Source organism: Centruroides vittatus, unplaced genomic scaffold (assembly GCF_030686945.1).
Source record: "Centruroides vittatus isolate TY-2023 unplaced genomic scaffold, ASM3068694v2 contig_350, whole genome shotgun sequence".
NCBI lineage: Eukaryota > Metazoa > Arthropoda > Arachnida > Scorpiones > Buthidae > Centruroides > Centruroides vittatus.
The window spans coordinates 1,006,625-1,032,908 of NW_027122173.1; the positions used below are offsets into that span (position 1 = coordinate 1,006,625).

Here is a 26,284-nt window from a genome sequence, read left to right on the forward strand (position 1 = left end):
TATTATAACTTACATGTTTAACGAATTGATAATTTTGAAAATATTAGCCCAATAAGAACAATATCTGTGTTTACAGTAAGTAGTGTGTACTGTATATCATATTAATTATTATATGATATACATTGCAAACCGATAACGATAGTAGAGTACAGGAGAATGATATACAGTCAAACCTGTTTTTATGCGCTCTTTTTATGTGCGATTTTTATTTGTGCGATTTTTTAATGCGAATTTTTAATTTGTGCGGTATAGTTGGCGACTAGTCTCGTGCGATTCGTCATGTCTTACGTTGACTTATTATAGCTAAATAAACTTATTATAGCATAAATGCACTTATTATAGTAATATTATTGCATGAATATGCGAAAAATGAAATAATTTACTTTTTAAGTCAACAAAACACCACCTGGACAAAAATATGTAAAACAGACGATAGACCAGACGATGCAGTCAAGTACTGACATCTGTTGTCAATAAATTCTATTTCGTACGGTTTTGAGTTTTCTTCTGTGAGACTTTTTTTATGCGGTCCCTGTTGACCGCATAAAAAATATTTTTTAATTGTGTTGCGAAAACTATTATTTACAGCCATTCGTGAAGTTTCGTGAGATTTTTTTAATACGTTTTTTTTAATGCTGTCCCTATCCCCCGCATAAAAACAGGTTTGACTGTATTAGTAATGTATAGGTTGCATCATAATTAGTACAGTATATTATTGTGCATTAGTAAGTATTTTTCATTCTCAGTAAAATTCTAATTTTATCAGAACATAAAGTTCAGGATATCAAACAATACAAATAATCGTAGTTTGAATTCTTAATCATAAGATTGTATTTGCCAGCAAAAGTTTAGAGTCGAAGTGAACCAATCAGCATTCATTTTACTTTAAGTGCGTGAGTTCTGACCGGTTAAAGACGAGGATTTTTTTTCGGTTCATACTTTAGTGTATAAAAGTGAAATAGATATTTAAAAAAAGATGGCTATTGAAAAACGCCACTTTCTGTACAATCAACACAAACGTAAACAAACATCTATCACCTTTTCGGAGTTTCTCCGAAAAGGTGATAGATGTTTGTTTACGTTTGTGTCGATTGTATGCGCTTTACTTTTTCCGCCCGTAAACTGTATTATAATTCGATATCCTTGTATGTTTTTATGGCGCTACCATTAAATAAAATGTTAGAATACCTTAAATTAGAACAATTAGGCAGAATGTATTAATTAAAGAGTTATTACATTAGAAATAAATGTATCCATTATCAAGTTTAATAATACGTGATAATTTTAATAAATTGTATACATTCGGTACTTTTCTGTTAACGGGACGCTAGCCGATATGTATAGTAACGGGTAAGATTCAAGCTCTGAATGAAGGGTTTTTCACCACCCCAGAATTGTTGACTCGTCACAAGATATTCGACTGGTCATTTTTTAACACGTATCAGTATATCGCCTATTCTACATGCATCGCATGTAATCGTGCGCTTCGGTGCTTGCTATCGCTCGCACCTCAGCGCTCGGGTGGGAATGAGCTCCCACACCCCTAAAATTATATAGCCTCTAACATCAAGTACTCCACGAACATTCAAGTGGGCTACTTGAAGTCGGAATAGTCTCGTGGACTAAATAGTTAAACGCGATACTCTTAGCAGACGACAGTATTGCGCATCGGATTAAAGTTACAACTGAAGTCCCGTTAACAGAGAAGAACCAAAGAACCGTTTATAAATCTATTCCAATGAGGTAATTTCATACAGTAATTTCTGAACTAACGGGATCAAGCATCAAATGATTGAAGAGATTTGCAAGTATCGGGCAATTCAGAAGTAAACTTTCATGGTTATGAAATATTCAGATCCATGATCTCGCGTGTTAAATTGTTCACAGATGCGAAGCAAATACATATTTCATATTCGTTATGCGATAGTGATCGTGAAATGTACTAAATTACAATTTAATAAAGCTTTTAGAATTATGTTGTTTTTTATCTAGCAATAATAAAAAGATATAACAACTAGAAATGCTCCTCTACTTAAAATCATTCTACTTAAAATTGTTCTTGTCATGTGTTAATTTCCCAGCATATTGGCTAGAAATACTTTTTAATATATTAAAAAATAGTTTTTAATGATAGATACAAACATAAAAAGACTGTCATTTGATCTGTTTATAAATATTCATAATTATAAAAACATTCACATAACCAACATTACACAAATTTATATATCGTTACATAAATGACGACTAATTTTTTAATCACTCCAAATAGATGTAAAATTTACAATGCCTGCAACAGAAAACCAAAAAATTTACTACTTTTCCATATGAGTGGAGTTAGTCGTGGCTAACACCGCTTATACCCCGCTCGCACCGAGCATTTCTAGATTGTGACCAAGGTCGGCGACTATGCCTTGGTGCGACCTCCCTCGACCGTTTCAATCTCGACTGAAACGAGGTTCAATCGCGATCGAGTCAAGAGAGTTCTTGAAACTAGATCCAGTCATAAGAGAGATCCCACAATCCCACACGCGCGAGAAAATACAAGATGGCGGTGGAACCGTGTCGGGCTATCGATAGAGAAATAAAAAAGATACTGTATTTGGAGAGACGATGACATCTGTCTATTATTAGATAAATGGCAAGAAAAAGTACTGTATTTATTTCTAACCAAAACTTCCATTTTGTTTGTAGATGTTCGTGACTTACCGCGTAGTTATGTCAGTTTTATCATCGCGTGTAATAGCCGGGTTGTTCTCAAGCGGACTGCCTGTGCGAACAGCACGACTTTCGGACTAGCGACAGTCACAATCCAGATTGTAGGTAAATCGACATCGAAATGAGTCGTGGATTGTGTGCGAACGTAGTATTACAATCGAAACCTTTTGTTTTATCACCTTTTCAGGTTTCACTTGATTATCCACCAGATATCGGGTCGAGCTGTAGCCCTTATCAATAATTATGTATAAGATGTGAATAATATAATTTTAAATAAAAAAAAAAATTTAGAAATAAATGATAATGCCGTCATAGCAACTGACGACATACCAAATATCATTGTCGTTTGTATTTATTAATTTATTTTTAAAGTTTCGATATAAATATATTAATTTCATATATCATACTACCAAAAATGTAATTAAATAGATTATAAAAATATTCAGTTTTTTTACACCACAAACTTCTATTACATCCGGGAGTATAAATCGACTAAAGAATAACTAATTGGCAGCTTCATCACATATTTGTCGTTCCTATTATGCAGCCAACTTTTTAAGTTTTCTGTGCAGAATATCAAGCACTTAGTTGCATTAGCATCTACTTTATCATTACTTTTTTATTCGTTGAATTGAATTTTAAATTACTTTTATTACGTAAGTCTACTTCTGCAATCAACTAAATTCAATTGTGTTAAGCATACAATATCAAATTTAACATTTATTTTTAAGATTCGAGAAAATTTTTTTTGGAAATAAATACATATAAGTTATATGTATAAATTAATTTTTAAAATTTATTTATTTTAATTTTAAATTACAATGGTAAGGCTGGAAAACCCAAAGGGCTACCCCGTCCGCAAACAAAATATAAGAGTATACCAAGAATAATACATACAAATATATAGCACAGGTCTACAATACGACAGGTGAAGGATGGTACCCGACATATTCGGGAAGGACCACTCATGAAAAATTCCTGGGTCTTTTCGATTTACCTGGATTCTCGATTTCAAAATCAAGTTTTGCGGAGTGTAGACTGACGCTTTAACCACCTCGGTCATCCAGCCAGCGAAAAGAATGGATGAAGAAAATCATTATACCGTGCTATTTATAGTAGAGTACATTTATTGACATGCTCCACGAAGGAGGCGTTAGAATCGAAACTTTATTAGCGAAAACGTAATGGCCATGATAATAAGTCATTAATTAAACTATCATAGCAAAGGAACAATTTTCTCTGCAATACGATACTATTTAAAGCAACATTTAGTACCCTGTAGGGCCTTGGTATGTTCTTCAGTAATCAGACAATTTTATTTAGGTGCGGACCTGGTTTTGTTATTCAGTGTATTTGAATGTAATTATTTTTTGTAAAAATTCAGAATTAAAATATGACTAGCATTTATCGAAGTGTCAGTAAAGAGGAGTTTTGATAGTCTGTAGCAATAGAAAGGATTTATTCAGCTCGGATATTAGTTTCTCCATAGGGTCGATTTTGGTACCATAGCCCAAACTGAAATCGCTTAATCAATTATTGGCTGAAAGTTAGCAAAGAACAACGATCTGAGCATTGATTCAGATGATGATAATATGATTTTGCAATGACTCCGCAACGTAATAAAAGGCTAGCAATACTTAGTGGTAAAATTTTAAATATAATCGTTGAAAGGAGGCTTCTGATCAAATATTACCAAGATTGCAAAAAGTATCGAAGTACAGAATGGACTGTTTGGAAATAAAAAGTGCAGGATCGACAGGGTTTTTCAGTAAGGAACAATAAACCACAATAATTTTTTTTAATATTAACTGGAAGATTTAATTTTCTTAAATAAGTGGATACAAATTTAAGTCTCTTCTGTAATATTGTTTATTTGTTTGTATAAGGCGACAAAGCACGTGGCAATCTGCTGAGACGAATGCCTTCTAGGAGAACGTTTTTAAAATAGAAAACTGGCCTCTATTTAGGTGTTAGGCTGCGTCTTGCAAAAGAGAAAAATTCAAGAGTAGAGAGAAAACAGGAAGAGAACCAGACAAAACGTGGTCACGCGCCTACAAGAGTTATCTCCTTGTTTTCCCTCTAGTTGTGTTCATGCAAAAGCGGGAAAGAAAAGTCCGATGAATTTTACAATGAAGTAAAGTTAACGAAAAATAAATGAAACTATTCTATTAACATTTCCTTTTTTTTATTTATGACCTCCCTGTGTCTTTTGACCATTTTCTTCACGTTCGACAGATTGCCGGCGTTCTTCGTAGCCATTTTACTGTTGTCGTTGCTCGAAGATGAGGAAAATTCGTGCATTTTTCACGCGTCAAACGAGAGAACTCGTTTCTCTCTTCTGCATAAATGGCATCGCCAGTGCGAAGTCTGATTCCAAATGTCTTTGGCCTGTTTTTTCCTCTTTCGCGTCTGCATATACGCAATTTTTAAGGCACGCAAAGTAAACTCTGAAAAGTCCAAGTGGCCAGCCCGTAAGCGAGGCGTGAACCCGTAACATAACCTGAATAAAGCGGAAAATTAAGATTCCACTTGTAGACAAATAAGTGAAATCTTTCTCCATGTATGACAAACTGTATTCCCAGGAGGAATTTGAATCTCTTCAATAGTTTTATTCAATTTTCTCGCCACTGGCGAATGAGGAAATTGGTTGATGTTGTCATCACGGACAAGATAATTTGCTAATTAATAATGAAATAAATGTAAAACTGGAACGCAACAGCATATTTGTTAGTCGGTATCGAATAATCTAATAAACATCACAAATTTATGAACAATGTTCGGATGAGTATAGTAAGTTGTTTGATGACTATTCGTGGAAATAATATTCGTCTTTATTCCGAAACGAAGGCTTTTCAGACTTTTTATTTTTTGACTTTTTTCACTCTGTGGATACTAACAGAGCTCTTTTCTATACTCGTAATAGTGTGGCCGAGAGGTGAGAGACGGGACCCAACATATCAGGGAAAACTAATCCGAGAAATTCTTGGAGTTGTTCGCCCTGATTTGATTCCGGTTTTCCAGAACAGTAAGCCATTCTTAATCGACTTGGCCATCCTACTGTTATTGTTTTTTTAGGTTTTAAATACTTTTAATAATATAATTTAATAATTTATTTTATTTTCAGTTTTTAATCCTTTTAGATTGATTTCCTAACATATTTTATAAAACAGTTCTAGTTTAGACTGGATGTAATCTCATTAGCGATACTTGGCTTGCGAGACCGCTTTTGTTCTTGGTTGTTGACCTGTTGAATCGTGCAATTTGTTTACAACAACTAATTCCTCATATCCACATATTTTACTGTTAGTCTCTCTGCTTTTTTCAACCTTCTTTTATATATAAGATTTCACAATTGATTAAGTCTATGGCTCGAATTTCCTAGCGCAAGACGGAAAGATTTTTCAAAACATAAATAGTGAAATCTTATTGTTAAGTTAATGTTTTTAAAGAAGTTATGTTAAGTGAATTAATGCCACATTATAATAATAATTTTATAGTTCAATTAATATATTGAAGAATTTTATCTTTGAAATTCAAAACGGCATTGGAAATGTGAATAATTTCACACTATGATTCGTTAACATTAAATGTTCACTTTGTACAACATATTTAAATCGGCTTCGGTTAATTTCGTTACATTGGCTTGATTGGATACTGTAACTCAACACGTGGGCGATCTGCCAAGATGGGGATGTCTCCCGGAAATACTTTCTATGGGAAACTGAGCTCTATCTAGGTGTTAGACGTGTAGAGAACTCGAAAAATTCCACGTGGTAGCCCGTTGTCGAGATGCCAACCCGTGTCATGTGTTTAGTGGTTTTATCCACTCGGTTACTGGTGAGGTCGGAAAAAATTGGTAAGATGTATTTATAGGCTGCAATGACATTTAAATACTAGTAATAGAGTGTCAGGCAAAAGGCTCCATCTTCCTTCAGTAAAAATAAATAAAATCTTCTTTAAAATCAAACACATAATATAACATTTTTTCTTATAAATTCAGATTCTAACTGATCTTTCATTAATAAGTGAATGCTCAAAAATACGTTCGAGCATTCACTTATTAATTCGCTCTAATATTCATTTCGTATAAAATAAATTTTAATAAAAGATAACGAATGAACATAAAAGTTAAAAATATAAACTACTAAAAATCATCATCGCTATTTTAAATTCTGTTCAATTAAAAAATAATAAAAATGAATATAAAAACTCAAAGTCAAGAGATTAATTAATTAAACATTTTCATAATAAATTTATTCTGATTTTAATTATTCACAAGTCTTTTAATTTAATTCCTGAAAACTGTATAATTTGTTTTGTGAGAGAATAAAGTGGCTTAAAGTTAATTATTAACTAACTAAAGTTTACTTTAAAATATTGCAATTTAAATAATGTTTGATTGATTAAAAATTAAATATAATGAGTAAAATTATATTATAATTATCAATTTTAAAAGATTATGACGTCTTGGGTATTTAAAAATAATTATAATTACATTCAGTGTAGTCAGTTTTTCGATATAAATGATACAATTTCTGGAGATGTAGTGTAATAAAAAAAACAGCCCAAATGTTTATTTATTTTCGAAGAATGAAAAGCTCAATAATATTGTTTGCAAATGAAGTAAAACCTGTCTAAAACGAAAACCTGCCTAAACGGAAAACATTTTTCAGAATAGAGCGATTTTTTGATAAATTTTACTATAAGTCGGAAACGGAAGGTTTTTCTGTACGAAGAACGTAACCTAACCTGAAAATTAAGATTCCACTTGTAGACAAATAAGTGAAATCGTTCTCCATGTATAACTGTCACCGCAGAGCATGACAAACTGTATTCCAAGGAGGAATTGGAATCTCTTCAGAGACGGACACATGATAAGAGCACATGCGGACATTAAGTCTTTCTTAATACCCTGTATTGTATTATTCTTTGTTTGAATTAACCTGGAGCAAATTGAATGCTTTTCAAGAATCAGAATGAATTTCCGAGAATCGAGTTTTCAAAAAGAAGCAACGATTGTAAAACATCACTGTCGTTTAATATATCATGTCAAATAAATTACGTTCATTAAATTAAACGTCATAATTAATTAAATGAAATGCAAATATATTTGAATTGGATTTTTATTCTAATATTAATATATTCGTAATTTTCTAGTGTGATAATTATAAAGTTAATTGCTTCGTTGCCAATAATTAATAAAAAATAATCTCCGTTACGAATTCGAAGTAATTCGTAACGGAGATTTATTTAATATCTTATAAAAGAAATTTCTAAATAAGAATTTAACTTTTAAAATTCAAACGTTTATTGTCTATCTTCAAGAGAAAACTTCAAATTAAGACTAAAATGCACAAATCTATCATTGAAAATGATGTTCTGAATTTTCATCCTTCTTCAAACTGTAAATCAGAAATTAAAGATATTGTAGTTTAGAGTCTTCAGAATTTTCTATTAAGAATTCACTTCTACAAGGATAATAAATCACTGTTCTTCGTATCAACATTTATCAAATTTCTACTACTTCGGTTCTCGTTTTGATTTTAACTTTTAACGCTTTAACTTTTTTCTCTCCGTATTTAATTTTTGCATCTATAATGTTTCAGAACTCTGTGAAAATTGTAATGGGTGATATATATATATCGATTACCAAGACAAACGTTTTTCGTTTATAAATATAATACGACTGCAGACATTAATCTTCTATGCTAGAGGACATTGAACAAAGATATGGGTGAATCTTCTACATAAATGATTGGAAACGGGTATAAAAAACATGTTTTTTTAAAAAAGGTGTCAAAGTTGCGCTCAACAATCTTACACAAATGGCAGCGTCAATACATTGATTTTTGTTCACTTTCAGAGACTCCCGGCAATTCGCGAACAGTTGCGGCGGCGACAGACATTCTTATACGAGATCTTATTCTGAGTCCATCAGCGTCTCGTACATGAGGTTATGTTAAAAATTACGTGTTCGATTTACGAATGCAAGCGACAAACACAAGTTTATTCTCCGTTTCTACTTCGCCTCTCTATGCAATTCCAGTGTCGCCGAATAGCAACCGCTAGCATCGAAGACATAAACGAAAAATGTTTGTCTTCGTATTCTCCATCTCCCATTAAAATTGTACTGAGAATTTTGAAACACTCTGTATAGCTGACGCTCTCTATAACGACTTTGTATGAACTGTATATGGTTGTATAAGATCTTTCTTCTCAGAGATTGTTTTGACAACTTATTCTCCTATATATATAGTTCTTGTATACTCTTTTATCTAATCCAGAAAAGAGATATGTAAAAAGTTATTTTATTTCTCTGAAAAATAACGTACTTTATCGTTTCCATTAAAATTGTTTTCTATATTTTCTTTACAGTAGAAGTGTGAAAACACGCTGTTTCCTTTGTATTTCATATTCATTGCCTATTATTTCTTCCATGTTATTTAACTATATTTTTGAATTAGTTTCTTCCAGAATCATTGAACCTTTCTTATTGGGATTTTTTCCATTCCAATAGCAATCCAAATATTTTTACCAAAGACAAGAATGCCTTCACCTTACAGTTTCAACCTCAATAGTATCTAATCATCTCAACTTTAACATTTTCTCCTACAAATATAAAGCTTATTGCGGTTTTTCTTTCATGACTATCATCTGGAATATTGATACCTTAATCAGAAAGTAAAAGCTCAAAAAGAGATTTTCTGAACTGTTACTCTCATATGTCGTCATCAAAATAGTCTTACGTGTTCTGTGATATCGCGAACTGTGTTCACTTCAGGCTATCCGCAATATTTTAGCGACCCTTACAGGATCGAAAATATTGTTATTTCATTCTGACAATGTAATTTATTCTTCAAACGAAGCAAAATGATGCATAGGGGTGTAACGATAGAAATTCGTAAAATTCGAAAAATGTTAACTTTTTTAATTATCATTTATAATTCTGTCTAGTGCTACGGCAACAATTCAAATAGTTGGAATAAGAATTCCGTTATTAGTTTTATTAAAGTAACTGTGCTACTGCTTTAAATCGATATTTTCTTCTGTAGCGAGGGTAGGGCTTTAGTTCTATTGGACCCATATTTCTCAACCTGTTTGGATTAGCGACAAACTTTGAATTAATCACGTTCCTGCGACACGCCATAATTTTTTAAATCAAAATGTTAAACTTTTTTTCTAATTAAAAACGTCCGTTTTATTATCTGCTCAAAAGTTAAAGCTAATTACAGTTGATTTTAAAACATTTTGATAATACGGAATTTAAACTTATCAAGCTCACAATTTTACAAATATACCATAAAAATAAAAAGACTATTTGAATCAATGCGTAAGGAGCTAGTTCAGTCTTTAAGCTGGTAAGCCGCAATGTTTATAGAAGCTCCATGGAGTTGCTACAGGTAACATATGCCTAGATGCATGCAACTTTTGTGAGGGTGGTATGCTGATGCCACAAATTTTACAACAGTCAACATTTTAGTGAATACCTCCTTTTCTCTTTGATTGGCCGGTGGTAAAAAGATAAAAGATAAATAAAATTCTAAAAAGTGCTTATTCAAAATTCTTTCGCGACACACAAGGTGGGAAACACTGGTCTAGATCTTTACCAAACTAGAACAGTGGTTTTTAACCTGTGTTTCACGAACTTGTTACAGTAAATTATGAAAATTGCGGACTAGCTGAAACTGTGATTAGACAAACTTTAGCATAAATTCACAATTTACAACGCAGACATATTTTTATTATTATTCTATTGTCTTAGTGATTTCGCTGTTCCGCAAATTTTTCTGATATTCAAAAGTGTTCCGTAACTTCAAAAAAGTTAAGAACCACTGTTATAGACTCTACTCTTTCTTGTTAGTTTTTTTTTGGCAATGCTGCAACTAAAAACGAAAAAGTTATATATAGTGTCTCGAATTAGTCTTACATTGTCTATTATTTAGCTTCTCTTGTTATTTTAGTATCCAGTTTTTTTTTTGTTCTATTATTGGGCTTGAATCGTCTCTCTTGAAAACTATTTGCTTTAATAGGCTGTATATGCTTGGCATCTATTATATCTCTCTTTTTGTTTCCCATGTTTCATATTTCATTACACCTCTCGTTGTATCTATCAATATCTTCTTCGATTTCTTTCATTCGTCCTTCGTTCTCTTTTCTTTTTTAATGTTTTTATTATTTTTTTTTCCACTTATTTATATTTTTATTCTTTCTCATCACCTTTTACGCTGTATTTTAATTCTGAATTCTTTAATTTTTCTTTTCATTTCCTTTTTTCTAGTTTTGTTCATAATTTGTACAGATAATACTATCTAAGCCACTTATTCTCTTATCTTCATTTTTTTCAAAAGGCCCAGTTGGCTATCTTAATCTATAAGATGCTTACTATAAACTATGATCTGACTGTATTCGAAAATTACTATTGTATGTCATAAGGTTCTATCGCCGAATGAAGTTTTCTTTATATTTCTCTTAAAAATAGAAAAGTGCGTTTTAATTTCTCTACTCTACACAGACATTCGAATAGATAATATGCATCATCGAATTGGCAACAAATTTCAGCCAGGGAATATATACTAAATATAGGTTCACATGTATGCACAGTAAAGTCTGCTAATATGGAGCAAGCTGCTAATATGGACCACCAATGTTTCTCTGTACTAATTCACCCACCATCATTCGGATAACAATAGTCTGACACGTACTTTTATCTCTCTTGTCCCTTTATGCTGAAAATGACCGCCACTCAATGAGAACGTGAATGACAGGCTCGGACGTTTTGTGTCATTCAACTCTTGTTTGTCGTTGATACCTCAGCTCGTGTGACTGCTGAATGGATAAGTTGCCAAAGATTATATTTTTTTTGGTAATTTGCTGTGTTATTGTTCTTGATTTTCCATGCAGTCTCAAAGTTGCACCCGCTGTTTGATTGGTGCTAAGAATTGCTTATATGGTCACAAGCCAGTGCAGGTAGTATGGACTATGGTCCATATCATCAGCAGATTTTGCGCCGCTATAGTCCATATTACTAGTCATCCTTTAATTTTTTTTCAATTATTTCTTCCAAAACCAGAAGCAAAAGCGTAGTGCACTATTCTAGTTATTCTGCCACTACCAGGCTGGTGAGGAATGGATCCAATGTCAGAAGTGTCAACGTTGGGTACATCTTTGAAATATGTAGTGTGCAGAAAAAAAGACACATTTCTGTGTGAATTTTGTACAAAACAGTAACTCTCTGTTTTTAGAAGCATCCTTGTAATATGGATTACGTGCAGATAATATGGACCACAGTGGTCAATATTACTAGCGTGACTCCTATTACCTTCACTTTTAAGTTTTTTTTGACATTACGGCTTTTTATGCTGAAACTAATGTAGATTAATAAAGATTTTTTTGTAATATTATTGGATATCAGTTTTTGCACCTTGTATCATAATGTTAGTTCAATTGCAGTAATTACCTGGAAGTAACGGATCAAAGATAACACGGTGGTCCATATTAGCTGTTTACTCTATATGTGGCCAGTGTAGTGACGAGGTTGTTAAGATGTCAGCCTATTGCTCTGAGAATCCGGAATCAAATCATTGCGGACGATTGTAAGCATACTTGTAAAAAGATTGAATAAAATCCATAGATGTTCTGAACAGCTAAATGCCTTATTAAGTATAAAAGCAGTGACACTGCAAACGGACATCGAAAGATGTGCGTTTACAGTGTCAACAGAATTGCGGTTCTTATTTGTGCAACTCAATTATGCGGCGATGAAAACAGTAAATATTTTAGACGTTGCGGTTTCCCACTTTTGTTCTGACAAACCCTAGGACTGCACTGATAAAAATTTTGGGTCCCGCAATAAAACCAATTTTTGAATGTTAATTAATAGTTTATAATTTGTACAAAAAGTTTATTTAAATAATGTTTTAAAAATCATTAATATTCTATGAGGAAAGGGGACTACGCACAGACTATGCATGACTCACATTTGTGGAAATTAAAATCAATTGAGTCTAATAATGAGAAAATCGAATCGTGCAAGATTCTTTCCCGAGAGTTCGAATGCTAAAGTAGTAAATGTAAAGTGCACAATGGATAGTAATACTCGAATACTTTTGGGTTTTTTCGTTTAGCGATTCGCGGAAAAGGTTCAGATGCATTCCATTCTTCGATTACTTGTGCTTCCATCACATTTGCTGACGAAATCATCTGCAATAATTAATCGTTTACGTTAAATTATTAATTTAATCGGTTTTTAGTAAGTTTATTAAATTTTTTGTGACTTTTTATTTGTTGTTTTATATAGAATCAATAAAAAAGTTAGGTTTAAAAAATTTTTATTACGGTGAAAAAGATTTCGCGATATTTTTTCAAAATATATGAGTGGTTATAAGAAATTAAATTAGAACTTCGAAAATTACTATACTAATAAACAGTGACGAGTTAGTAACAATATAATGTAAAATAAGTGATGGCCATTAAGTACCGAAAATTAGTCTAATATGGGCACTATCATGGAGGCTTACAATCAAATTGTGACCAATTACTTTCAAATTAGAGTTAGAAAATGCACAACCTGGTGTAGGACGAATGTCATTTCACACGGCCATTCCACTGGTCTGAATTAGAATAAGACCCATCAGTGGCCAAGGGGATAAAACCACTAAACATTGGTAGTTGGTCGTGGACGGCTGGTCACGTGGAGTTTCCTGTGTTAGTAATCTCTAAATAGGGGCCAGTTTCCCATCAGAGAGGAGATTCCCAATTTCCCCATCGGCAGATCGTCCATATGTGGCGTTAACGTATAGACCTACGAATAAAACTAAATTAGAATAAGAATTTTTTAAAAATTTAATACAATAGACAGCGCTTGTATTTGCTTTATTAATTTATTTTTTTGCAATCAAATATAACTTATATTAAAATAAGGAAAGGCCACCGAGCTAACGTATCACCGGGAAATTCTCGATTTCCCAGTAGGTCAGTTCACCACTGATAATATATCGGAAATACGCTTACAAGTCAAATATCTCCAATAACGTAGAGTCCGTTACTGAGATTAGCGATTAGGAAATAAGTTTTTTTAGAAACTCGGACAAAATATCCAATTCATTCATTTCCCGTCTGTTGCATGATGGTCACTGAACTGCTTTCGATTGAGTAACAAGTAAACAGAATCGAGTCTCTACTTTCATCTTCGTTCTAGTTACTATTTTCTTCCTTTTTATCTCCAATTTATATAAACATGTGACGAAACCGAGTGTCTAATCGGGTTAGAGCAGCAACGCTTTCCTTCCGATTTGTCTCCTTCGTTACCTTCTTTATGGAGAAACGTAACATTAAGGTGGAAGACCTTAACCTTTACTCGCACTCTCTGAAATCTTTTGACTTTAACTTTTCAAAAATTAATTCTAAAGCATCGAAAATCTTATATGATAAGATTTCTTTATAATAAGTTATTTAAATATAAATTAACTTCGATCTATTTGAATTAATCTTGATTAATGCAAATCAATGTTTAAATATCTCTTGAACAAAGTTTTATTTTTTCATGGAAACATATAATTTATAATTAATTGCATAAGTTATATAATATTTTCACGAGGTAAACAATTGCCACATCACTTACTATAGTTACTATAAATTTCTGGAATTCTCACATTAAAAAAAACTTTATTTTTATAATTTAATATGCAAACATCCTCCGAATATCGTCTTTCCTGTTAACGTTTCACCGGTACAACGTCTGGTTTCTATACCCGAACTTCATAGACAGCGGCGGCCTTAACCATTGCGAGGCTCCGGGCGGCATATTTTCGCGAGGCCCTTATCCTTTGTGCAAAGTATGTGAATTGAAAGTAGGTATTTCTGATGATTGACGAGAATTGCAAAAGTTATAAATAAATAAATTTAGAGTTTTAAATATATTAGAAGATTTATAAATGTTAACAAACATAAAGACGACAAATTATTAATGATGATAAACTAAAGTACATAAATGCCTTAAAAGATACACGCAGGGATTTAAAAATGATATTTGCGGCTTTTCTTGAGACTAAAATCTTTAATTAAAGCACAATAATCTAACGAATGAGCTACGTCATTTTCAATTGAAAGAATAGCAAGGGCTGAAAGCCGATCTTGTGTCATCGTATTCCTCAAATATGTTTTAATAATTTTTAACCTCGAAAAACTCCTTTCCGCAGACGCAACTGTCACAGGTGTGGTGGCAATAATTCTCAGGACTACTTCGATAGTGGGGTACACTTCAGTTAAATTTTTTTCTATTATATATTTCAGCACCGAGATAATGTCGTCGTTTCCTTCATATACAAGGATAAACATATTCAGTTCTTCATACAATTCATGTCCATCAATATCAGATGTTTTTCCTACTGTTAGAGATATTTGCAAGTCGCTGCATTGCTTCAAAAGTTCACAATCACTAATTTCCTTTAATCTTTTTATGTTATACATGAAACCAAATATGCTCTCATGATGTTTAAGTGCCTCAAATCTAGGTTGGCAGCTTGCCCGCACATTGTCGACAATGACATAAAAATAGTTTATTTTGAAAATCTTTTCCGCAGGCAATTCGAGAGCTTCACCTCACCCGTCATAATTAAAATTCGTTCTTTTACGTCTTCCTCTCACGACTTTGAACTTTCTGTCAATATCATTTTCCTCGGCTATTTCTCTCGCTGTTACCAAGGATGATTGGAAACCATTTTCCCGATAATTATCAAGCCAATGTGTAAATGCGTCTAGGTGTTGTATAGCCGCATCTAGGTGCATTTTTTCGCTCTGCCACATTTTACTTATAACATTTATCTTTGTAAGAATGTCATACCATACGACGGGAGCAACTACAAATTCGTAGGTAGTTATTTCCTTTTCTATAGAATGGCATGCACTAACCAACTGACAATCTGTTGTATTTTCTGCTAAATCCTTCAAAGCATCACATATATCGCTTAGTTGGTATTTAACGGCCTTCACCGATTCTACCTTGCATTCCCATCTAGTTTCGGAAAGTGGTTTCAGCAATAAGGATTTTAAATGTGCTTTTAAAATAGCCCACCTCTGACCCGAGCCGGCAAACAGAGTGTACAGCCTTTGTAGCAAACCAAGAAAAGATTTTGCTTGAATTCAAGACGATGCTGCATCTCCTAGGATGAGATTCCAGCTGTGACTTCCACAAGGTAAAAAATAAGCATGTGGATTAATTTCAAGTATACGTTTCTGGACACCACTTTTTTCTCCACGCATATTGGCTCCATTATCATATCCTTGGCCTCTGCAGTTTTGCAATGATATACCCAACTATTCTAGCTCTGTGATTATATAATTAGTCAAACTCTCAGCTATGGTTTTTCGACTTCTAAGAAGCCAATAAAATGTTCTTCAATGTCAACTGTATTTGTATTAAAAAATCTTATAATAATTGACAGTTGCTCAACACGAGAAATGTCACGAGTACAATCAAAAATAATCGAGTAATAGTTATTCTTTACTATTTTGTCAACAATTTGAGCGTTCGCGTGACTTGCCATTAATTGTATAAGCTTATTTTGAATATTTTTTCCGAGATAGTGGTCATTGGTCATCTTGTCTGTTACTTGTTTTAGGTGAAGTCGCAACATTGGATCAAATCGGGCTATTAACTTTACTAAATCTGTAAAGTTGCCGCTAGTCTCACTTGAATCTGAATCAGATATTAATTTCTCTTTACGACCTCTAAAGGCCAAATTGTGAGATGCTAAAAAATTTACAATTGCAAGTAGTCTTTCTAAAATATCTCTCCAACGCTGCCTTTCTTGTTCAATTTGAGTCTGGGCTAGAGTCGATAGTGGTACAGCCTTTAAACCCGTTCTCTAAATTTAACCATTTCAACATACAATCTTTGTGCAGTCGGCTAGATTCGCGAGACTTTAGGTAATCACCCAAGTGTTTCCAATCACACACTCCTTCACTGAATCCAATTCGTATTTTGTAGTCCGAACATTCGACCGGAAAGTAGTAAAGGCATCCTTTGTGAATAAATCATTTAGCGCCTGTCAAATTTTTCTGAAATGATATTAGCTGAATCGCCATCCATTATCATTTAAGGGAAAAAAATCAACTTTAACCCGGATTGGACCTTTTAATACAATCTCAGTTCGGTCTACATCAGTAATTGTTAATGGTCACCTGGGCCATTTTGAGGATTCAGATTTCCAATTCCGCCAGTCATGGATGTAGACATAGACTCAGATACGTATTCTTGGCTGGATAGTGTTGACGGCGGCGGCGGCGGTGCATGAGACAATGATGTTGTTGACTCATTATCCTGGCTATTGTTACTAGGTGGCAGCGGCACCCATGACGATGTTGAAGGAATAATTTCGGCTGGGTTAGGGTTACAGTGCAATAATGTGTCACTTTCAGTCAATGACGGATTTTTAGAGGTTTCTTGACCATCACTGTTTATATATTTATATAAAGACCCACGTAGATTTTTTTCTACCTGCTTTCTTTTGATAGCTCGTTTCCTTTTTGAACTACCCGACTGAGATTTTCTACCTGCATCACGATCACGCGAACTCATTTCATAAATCTTGTTTCACACATAAAACTAATTCACAAAGAATTTACAAGCAGTTTTACACAGTTTTTTTTAAACAATTCACTCTTTACTATAAGTACTGTTAATACTGTAAGATTCACTAAAACTTAATATGATTTAATATTTATTTACCTACTGAAAGATATATACAAACTATTATGTAACGCATACAGATGCTAGCAAAATAAGCGTCAGGTGACAAGAGTTGACGAACGAAATGAAACACGGGGATTCCCCGAGCGTAAATCGTAAACACGATGAATCACGAAAGTAACAAAACCGCGCGTTCAAGTGAGTTATCTAATGCTCGAGGCGTACGATTCAAATAGTAATGAATTTTTCAAATGTGTTTTACAGTCAAATTACAAAAAACTGTTATTATTCACTGATAAATTAATTAATTTTGATATCGTTAATCTTACTTTTTATACGAACGTGAGATTGAATAAATCTAAATGAGAAATTTTATTCAGGCACTTATTAATATTAATATATACTGTACTATGAATTAATCAAATTTATTTTATTGTTGTAACTAATAGCTAAGGATAAAATAAAAAGTTTTAAATATCAACTTTTTTCTACTCGGATTGTTGCGCGCGGGCGACCATAGGGGGTACTGTACTGTATACGTACAGTAAATGTTATTGCATACGGAACAAGTATTTGATGATCAAAGAGCGGTGTTTTTAATAAGCCACGCCACAATATGATAGTAATTTATGTAAGTCTATAAGCGTTGTATTGGAAATTAGTTGGAGATTTTGGGTTGAAACTGCTGAATTTAGTAACGAACCGATATGCAAGAGCTGCTTAGCGGTATCAAATAACAATACTACTTTATAAATACGTTTAATTACAAAATAACATTTTTATTCAAGGTCATCTTTCCTAAATAAACATTCATGAATCTACGAGAGATCGCAACTTCACATATAACATGTAGAATAATTTTTTCATCCTTTTTAAAGGTAAAAGTTGCGTCTTATAAGCCATAAGGTACGGTATTTATCTCATAAACGGTTGAGTTTTCGACCTGTTTACTAAATTTGTTTTATTTACTATGGTACTGTACCTTATAAATGCCGAATACTTTAAAAAACTCCGTTTAAGTCTTTTTATTAAAATAAGTTACTTGTACATTTTTAGCAACAACACTACATACTTGATTTTTACAGTGGTACAAAGACATAACTTGAATTAAAACTTGAATACATAAAATTACACAAAAATCTATCCAACTGACTTCATTTTGTTTCTGTGAGTAAAATAAAAAACATTTTGTTCGAAAAACATTGTAAAAAGTGTTTATTAAGAGATATTTTTATTGATATTACACGATGCATACATACTTTGAAAACTTTATTTTATTTAAATACAGTAGAAAAACGTTTATTCGGACCCATGTTATCCGAATCGCCGGTTATCCGGTCGGACTGTGTCTTGCTGAATCGAACTTTTTTGATATTAGATTTACTTCTAAAGTATAATTTTTATGTTTTTATATTTTTTAATATATTTATTTTGTTTGTACAAAATAAAGAAATAATTTTTAACGATACAATAGCCTCGATTATTATTATAAAAATTTTCGTTAGGCTTAAAATCGACGAAAACACAACACGAGGCGACACGCAATGGAGAAAAATTTCAACATCGAACAGGTTAATATATTTTTGTACACAATCGGTTATCCGGAAAATCAGTTATCCGAACAACCCCAGTCCCCAATTGATTCGGATAAACGACTCTCTACTGTATAGATAATTTTGAGCTACTTGATCATTGGTCAAATGAAGCCTCTTCCTCTACGAGGAAAGCATTAAAACGATATATTTACATTAGTAGACAGCTGAATATCATTTTTTTATATTTAATATAATATTTTATTATTTAGTCTATATATATATATATAGATAGATATATTTACTATTTACTTGAATGTACTCTAAAGTTGTATAAGAAATTTCTTTAAAATATATATAAAAATATTCAAAAATCATCATTTCTATTCAATACTGAATAATATGAATACGAAAGTGATTTACTTTCAAGAAATAATTCTATTTTTCAATAAATAAGATTTGAAATATAAAATATATAAATATAAAATCTGTAAAAATCAATGCAATTGATATTAATTTTTTGACCTTTCGCCCTATGGGCACTAAGAAGATCTCTTTTCCATGCCGATCGTTGTTCGGCCAGGGCCACGATAGGATGTCCAGGTAGTGAGGGACAATGCTCGACGTGTCTCATTGGTTTGATGGGATGTGGCAACAATCTGCGAAAAGGATTACCTCCCGAGTTGACTTTCTATGAGAATGTGCCTTATTTAGGCGTTAGGACGTAATGAAAACACAAAAAAACTGCACGTGACTAGCTTGTGGGTCAGACGCGAACCATGACCAATGGTCAGTGGTTTTATTAACTTGGCCACTGGTAAACACTGAAATAAATGAATCGTGAATAAATAATGGCTGAATTGTCTGAACATGGCTGAATATTCTGAATACTAAATTGTCTGAATGATCATATTGAATTGAATTGTCTGAATAACTGAATATGGGATTTTAAATCTTAAAAGTCAGTTTTTTTTTCTTTCTTTTTAACTCTTTCCGCCCTGTGGGAACTAAGAGGGTCTCTTTTAGTAGGCCCATTATGGGTTCGGCCAGGCCCACAATGGGGCGATCGGGTGGTGAGGGACGGGGCCCGACTTATCCGAACGGACCACCCCCCGAAAAATTCCTGGGGATTTTTCGACCCGTTCGGATTCGAACCCGGGTCCCCCAGAGCGGTAGGCTGCCACCTTGACCGCTCGGCCATCCGGCCTACCTTAAAAGTCAGTTATCATTGAATAGCATTACTGTTTTATTTGTACAAAAATAACTTACGATCCCAAAAATCACCCTTTGAAATTATAGTGTATAGATTTTTTTTGGTCGTATTTTCACAATAAATAAGTTTGTCAAGAGGAATCGATTAATAAATAAAGTCTTCATTTTTATAAAATTAATTTGGGAAGACATAGTTTGAAGGGATGTGGGATGGGATATTATCAGTTTTAAAACGGTAAAAATTATTTATTTTAATCGTATACATTGAGGATTTTCTTAAACTCATTAGCTTGGTGAGCGCGGTAAATCGTGTGTGTTTCTTCTTTTTTCTCTTCTCCTCCTTGATACGTCACAGTCAAACTTGACACAGTCAAAAGTCACACGTCACAGTCAAATTTGTCATTTGCTGATCAATAATGCCTCACCACTATTGATCAGAAAGTGACATGCTTAGTTTATGAACGACATTTTGAGAACGGTGACGCAATGGTGAGTTTAGGAAAATCATTTATTTTTCTACGTATTCAATGTATAGAATGATGTATTTTAACAAATGTTTAATTTAATTTTGCATCTCGTGAATGAAAAAATTTTCTGGTTTTTCTTTGGTTTAGTTCAATATAGAAGCTTGAAATTTAGTATCAATTTGAAACACGCATGTTGAACTTTGCAATATAAATAAGATAATAATGGATAGAAACAAACATAATGGTGTTAGTGTGGATTGTAAGAAAAGTTTTTAAGTGTCTTCGTTGTTTTCTTACAGCAGTGCGGGGTCGCGCTATCATACTAAAATTTGGAAATTTCTGAAATACACGTACAGAATTTACTCTGAGAAAACGAACCCCTTTTTAGCGGTTACAAAAATAATTAATTTTATTTATACAAGATACTCGGTCTTGTACAGATAAAATGCTCACAGCGCCAAAAGTGCCATAGTGGCGAGGAGTTTGGTACTGTTTTTTTTTTTTTTCGGAAATGTCTTGTACATGTTCGTATATGTCACTATACCAAATTTGATCGAATTTGGATTGATAAATATTTATCCAGACAGCGTTGAATAGGGGTATCTGAATTACGATCACCCGATTTATCATACATAGGTTTACATATAAAGTTGTTGACATTCATCTCTCATATCAAATATATTTATATTTTACATTCAAATATTATATTACTCTTATGTAAAAATATTTATTTTGAGAAAAGTTTAGTGGAAACTTATTTTCTTAAAAATTTCATTTTTTAAAGCTCATTATACAGACGTACATAAAATTTTTATATAACTTATTCTATAACATTGCAATTGTTATTACAATAATAAAAAAAACATATTAGTTAGGGAATTAGGTATTTCTAACAGAAAATTGTTTTATAAAGTAAAGATTTTTCATTTTTATTCCAGAAAGTCTTCTTATTATTTTTAACTATAGATTTTTCCATGTTGATTTTTTATTTGCATTCATATAAGGATTTTTGTCATTTTTCGTTTTGAATTTAAATCGTGGAATATTAATCATATATTTTTATAAATTTTTAGTAGATTGATAAGACAATACTAGAAGCAATTTTAATAAAATATATAGAAAGGAAAAGGAAAGCTTCACGAGAGAACTTCCTATGGTAAAGTGGCCCCGAGTTAGGTGTTAGATACGTAAACAAAACTCGAAAAAATTCATATGCTACGCCGTTGGTCATGTGCGAATTCGTGATCAACCACCAGTGTTCAGTGGTTTTATCCACTCAGTCGCTTGGTTACTAACCTGTTGATAATATGAAGTTTAAGTTGTAATTTTAGTAACATTTTCAAAAGATCGGCAGTTTTTGCATCTATTACACCGATTAGCAGCTTTACACAGTTTCTACGTTTAAATTTGTACAAATCAAGATTGAATAAATATCTTTACTCTCAAAATTTGGAAAATTTCTGAAATACACGTACAGAATTTACACTGAAAAATTACACGAAATTATTGAAATTAATAAGATATTTCTATACGTGATAAATTTAGTTTACTCGTTATTTTTGTATGATTTACAATAGATTTAGCACATATTTGGAATGGCCACTTGGGGTTCTCCGGGTTTTATTCACATATCTAACATCTAAATAGGGACCAGTTTCCCATATAAAGTCCTAGCGGTAGGCATCTCTCCTTGACACATCACCAGTGGTTTGAGTTGCCTCATTCCACCAAGCCAAACCGAACGGAATTGTAAAACCTGAAGGGTCGCGGATTCGCCTCGGATGCAGAAGTGGAGGTAGGCTCTGAAGCAGAAGCCAAAGAACTTCTACGAGCATAGAATCACCAGGCTCATTAATTAATAGGACGAATGCCTCAATACTGATGGTCATTACTTTTAATTAATACGCAGGTAACATCTTGCAAATAAATCACGTTGGCTCCCTTTCAGTTCACTCGCCCTAATATTACAATTCCAACATTAGATTTTTTATTATATAAGTTTATAATTTTAAATTGGGAAATATATAGGTTGCAACAATCTTATCAGCGAAGTAACGTCTCAGTCGTAATAAAATTCACTGATGAATGTATGAGAAAATTGAACTTTGATGATCCCATCTCTATGAAATTTTCGAAGAATTTCCCTGTCTTTTATTGACATTTTCATGACGATTTATCTTATTTTATTTTAGAAAGCGAAAGAAAAAGATCAAAAATATTTTCAAAACTTTATACTTCGATCCATAATAACAATCGATCAACATGACAGTCGCAACGAAATGCAGTTTAATAACGTAATACAAATACTTAAATGCTCATCGATACGTCTTTAAAAAAGTTACAAAGAAAATAGAACTAAGCACTGTCAACAGCGAATCCAGAAATCTTTAAAGAGAAGTGCAGAAAGGAAACAATATGCCTTACAAAATTTTTTACTACCGGCTTTACTCGGAAAAAACCCCCAGAAAAGGGGTACAGGGAAATATTTTATTGTGTTTTTCTAATATAGTGAAACCTCTGAACAACGGCCACTGACGGGAACATAAAAAACGGTCGTTGTTGTGAGTTGTTGTAGTTTGGAGATAACTTTGTATGCATTTTTCCTTGATGTGCCTGAAAAAATAGCCGCTGTTAAGAAGTGGCCTTCATCAGAGGTTGCTAGGTTCCAATGAGAAGCCTAATGATGCTCCTGATTCTGAAACTATTTTATGTTATAATTAAAAATATTTACAATATATTACAAAAATATTATCAGTAATAATGAAATATAATATAGAATGAAAAATATTTTTATTAATTACATAATATTTTAAAATATATTTTACAATTAATTGTTAGAAAATAAATCAAAACAAAATTTTGTTATAAGAATAGACTAAATAATAAAATATTTTAAGTATTTTAATTTAATGATATAATTAATAATTATTAAATATTTTACATTTATTAATGTAATCAGTATTTGTAAATAAAAAAATATGAAAATTTTAAAAAATCCAGCAACTAGTTGCTTAACTTTCCCGGCAACATTTACAACTGCGTGTGGCGTCATTTTTTTAAATTAAAAACTTTTTATGTAATTAATTATTATAAAATGACAGAATCTTAATTTTGAGAAAAGAGATGAGTTTTATAAAACAAATTTTCTAAATGCTAATAATAAGTAAAATCGTCATTAAGTCCGACCCTACTGAAGATATACACTACTCCCTTTATCTCCCCACTCCCTCGACCTTTACCAAACTTTAATAGCAACAATTCCCCTAATACATAAACCTCCTTGAAAAATTTTGGAAATTTTCGGCAAAAAGACACAGGAGTTTTTAAGCTTCAAACAAGGTGAACAAAATCGTGTCTCCCACACATACTAACATCTATACATACAGAAAAAAAAACTCCAAAATTGTTTACATTTCTCGAAGTTTGAAGGTGTTCTGAATCTAAAAATGCAAAAATCCTGAGAGATCATTTTTTTGACTAATCGCCATACTTCCCCCTGTTATATAACAACAAGAAAAGTAATATTACTCTCAAGAGATTTTTCTGCCAGGAATGTTATTTATATCAATAATTAAATTCTTATAAATAAGAAAAATATTTATAACGGATTAATAAAGAAGAAAATATAACTAAATCGAAGAAATAATACCTGGAGCTAGATACAATCACTCTATTACTTTTCTGCCATCAAACAGCTAGAAGAAAAAAAAATAAATAAATAAACTAGGAGAAATAATAGGATTAATACTTTAATAGCTGTATACAAGATCGTTTTCCGTCTTATTAAATATAAATTAATAGTTTAAACTTTTTTAAATAACTTACTATAATTGTTATTAATTAAGTAGTAAATCATTTTATCAATTATAAATTAAGCGAGCAGTTTGCTAATAAAACTCAAATTTCAAATTTAATATATAAACTGCATTTATTTTTAGTGATTTAAATTCTTAATGAATTTTTAAAATACTTTATAAATATTATAGTACGGTTTACTTTACGTTAAAGTATAGCACGCTTTAAACTTTCAAATGACAATCTTATCATAACTATAAAAATTTGTTTCCACCTCTATTTTGTGAAGGATCATAGGACTATCAACGAGAATATAATCGTCTAAAAATTGTACTAAATCTAGACTTTTGAATCATTTGAATACTGTTAAGTACTCGTGTGTTCGCATCTAACTAACTGTCTCGATGCATGGAGTTTCCCGTGGTTTAATCATGTGTCTAACATGTAAATAAAAGCGGGGAGGTACCGTACATAAATTCACTTGAAAGATTACCCGTGTGTTGAGTTGCCTTAGCCCATCAATCCAATCCAAATAATTCGCACCATACGAATTGCTTCATTATAAAATTAAAAGGATTACGTACTTATTTCGAGTCGTGAATGTTATTATAGTAGCCTATAACATATAATTACGGATCTTTCTTTCTTTATTCGGATCGAACCTATTATCCACACATTTAAACTTTAATATTGTGTACTTATATAATTTTTACAACTCATTTTTTTCATTTTTAATTCTCATATGTAAATGGCATAATTACAATTATTTAATAAAGTTAACATAAGACATTTGTTTTTCACAAATCTTTTATTTGATCGGAAATTATTAATATCAATTTACCTCTTGAAATAAATACTTCATCTCCGGGGAGCTCGCATAATGGAAGATAAAAGGATCACTAATAGATGTGTCAAACTACTTCAAGCACCGTTAAAAGTAAAGTAAATATATTTCAAAAGCTGTTTATGATGTCTACACTTAAATTAAATTTCCAAGGATTTAAACAATTGTTTTAGTTTTTTTAAACAAAAGAAATATAATACTTTGCTACACCTCTTCGTAAAATGTGCAGCCATTACTTAATACTTCCTTGCATTTAAACATACTTGTACTTGATTACTTTAGCGCTAAAAAAAAGTTTTAATTTGAGAATTTTAATTATTAAATTTTTTTATTGTTTACTCCTTTCTGTATTTTTAAAATCATTAAAATTTGTTAATCATATAAAAGCATGGGAAGCATATTTTTTTAAATATATCATTAAAATGCTATTTAAAAGGATTAATATATGTTGTTAAAATAATTAATTTGATAGCAGAGCAAATTGATGCCGTGGATCATTTTTGTTAAGGATTTATCATGTTAACCTTTATGATTTTACTTATTCATTATTAATAGGAAATTTATTAGATACACGAAAATATTAATTAAAATCTTTTGAAAGAATATTAATTTTCAATTAATTATTTTCAAATTTCAAAAGATTTTAAAGATTACATTATAAAATCTCAAATATTTATATAAATAAATTATAAATTAAAAAATCCAGCAACGAGTTGCTTAACTTTCCCGGCAACATTTAAAACTGCGTGTGTGGCATCTTCTGTTATGATATTTTATTTTAAAAACTTTTTATATTTTTAATTATTATAAGATGGCAAAAAGCTTAATTCCGAGGATAAAGATAGGTTTTATAAAAATAAATAATTGTAAATCTTAATAACGAGTAAAATCGTCATTAAGTCAGAACTTATTTAAGATATGAAACACGACCCTTCTTTATCTCCCTACTCCGTCGACCTTTAACCACCAAAACTTTAATAATATCAATTCCCCTAATACACAATTTTCCCTGCACAATTTCAGAAATTTT

General features: G+C 31.9%; 1 protein-coding gene across 1 annotated transcript; it reads right to left on the reverse strand.

Annotated features, from left to right (window-relative positions):
- Window positions 1–12,856: 12,856 nt before the first annotated feature.
- LOC136974571 (uncharacterized) lies at window positions 12,857–17,293 on the reverse strand. The gene is made up of 4 exons (XM_067269485.1): window positions 16,897–17,293; window positions 16,605–16,736; window positions 16,406–16,543; window positions 12,857–12,915 (listed from the first exon to the last, which is right to left on the reverse strand). Exons 1-4 carry the CDS (start codon window positions 17,291–17,293, stop codon window positions 12,857–12,859), a joined length of 726 nt encoding a protein of 241 aa, XP_067125586.1.
- Between the last annotated feature and the right edge of the window lie 8,991 nt (window positions 17,294–26,284).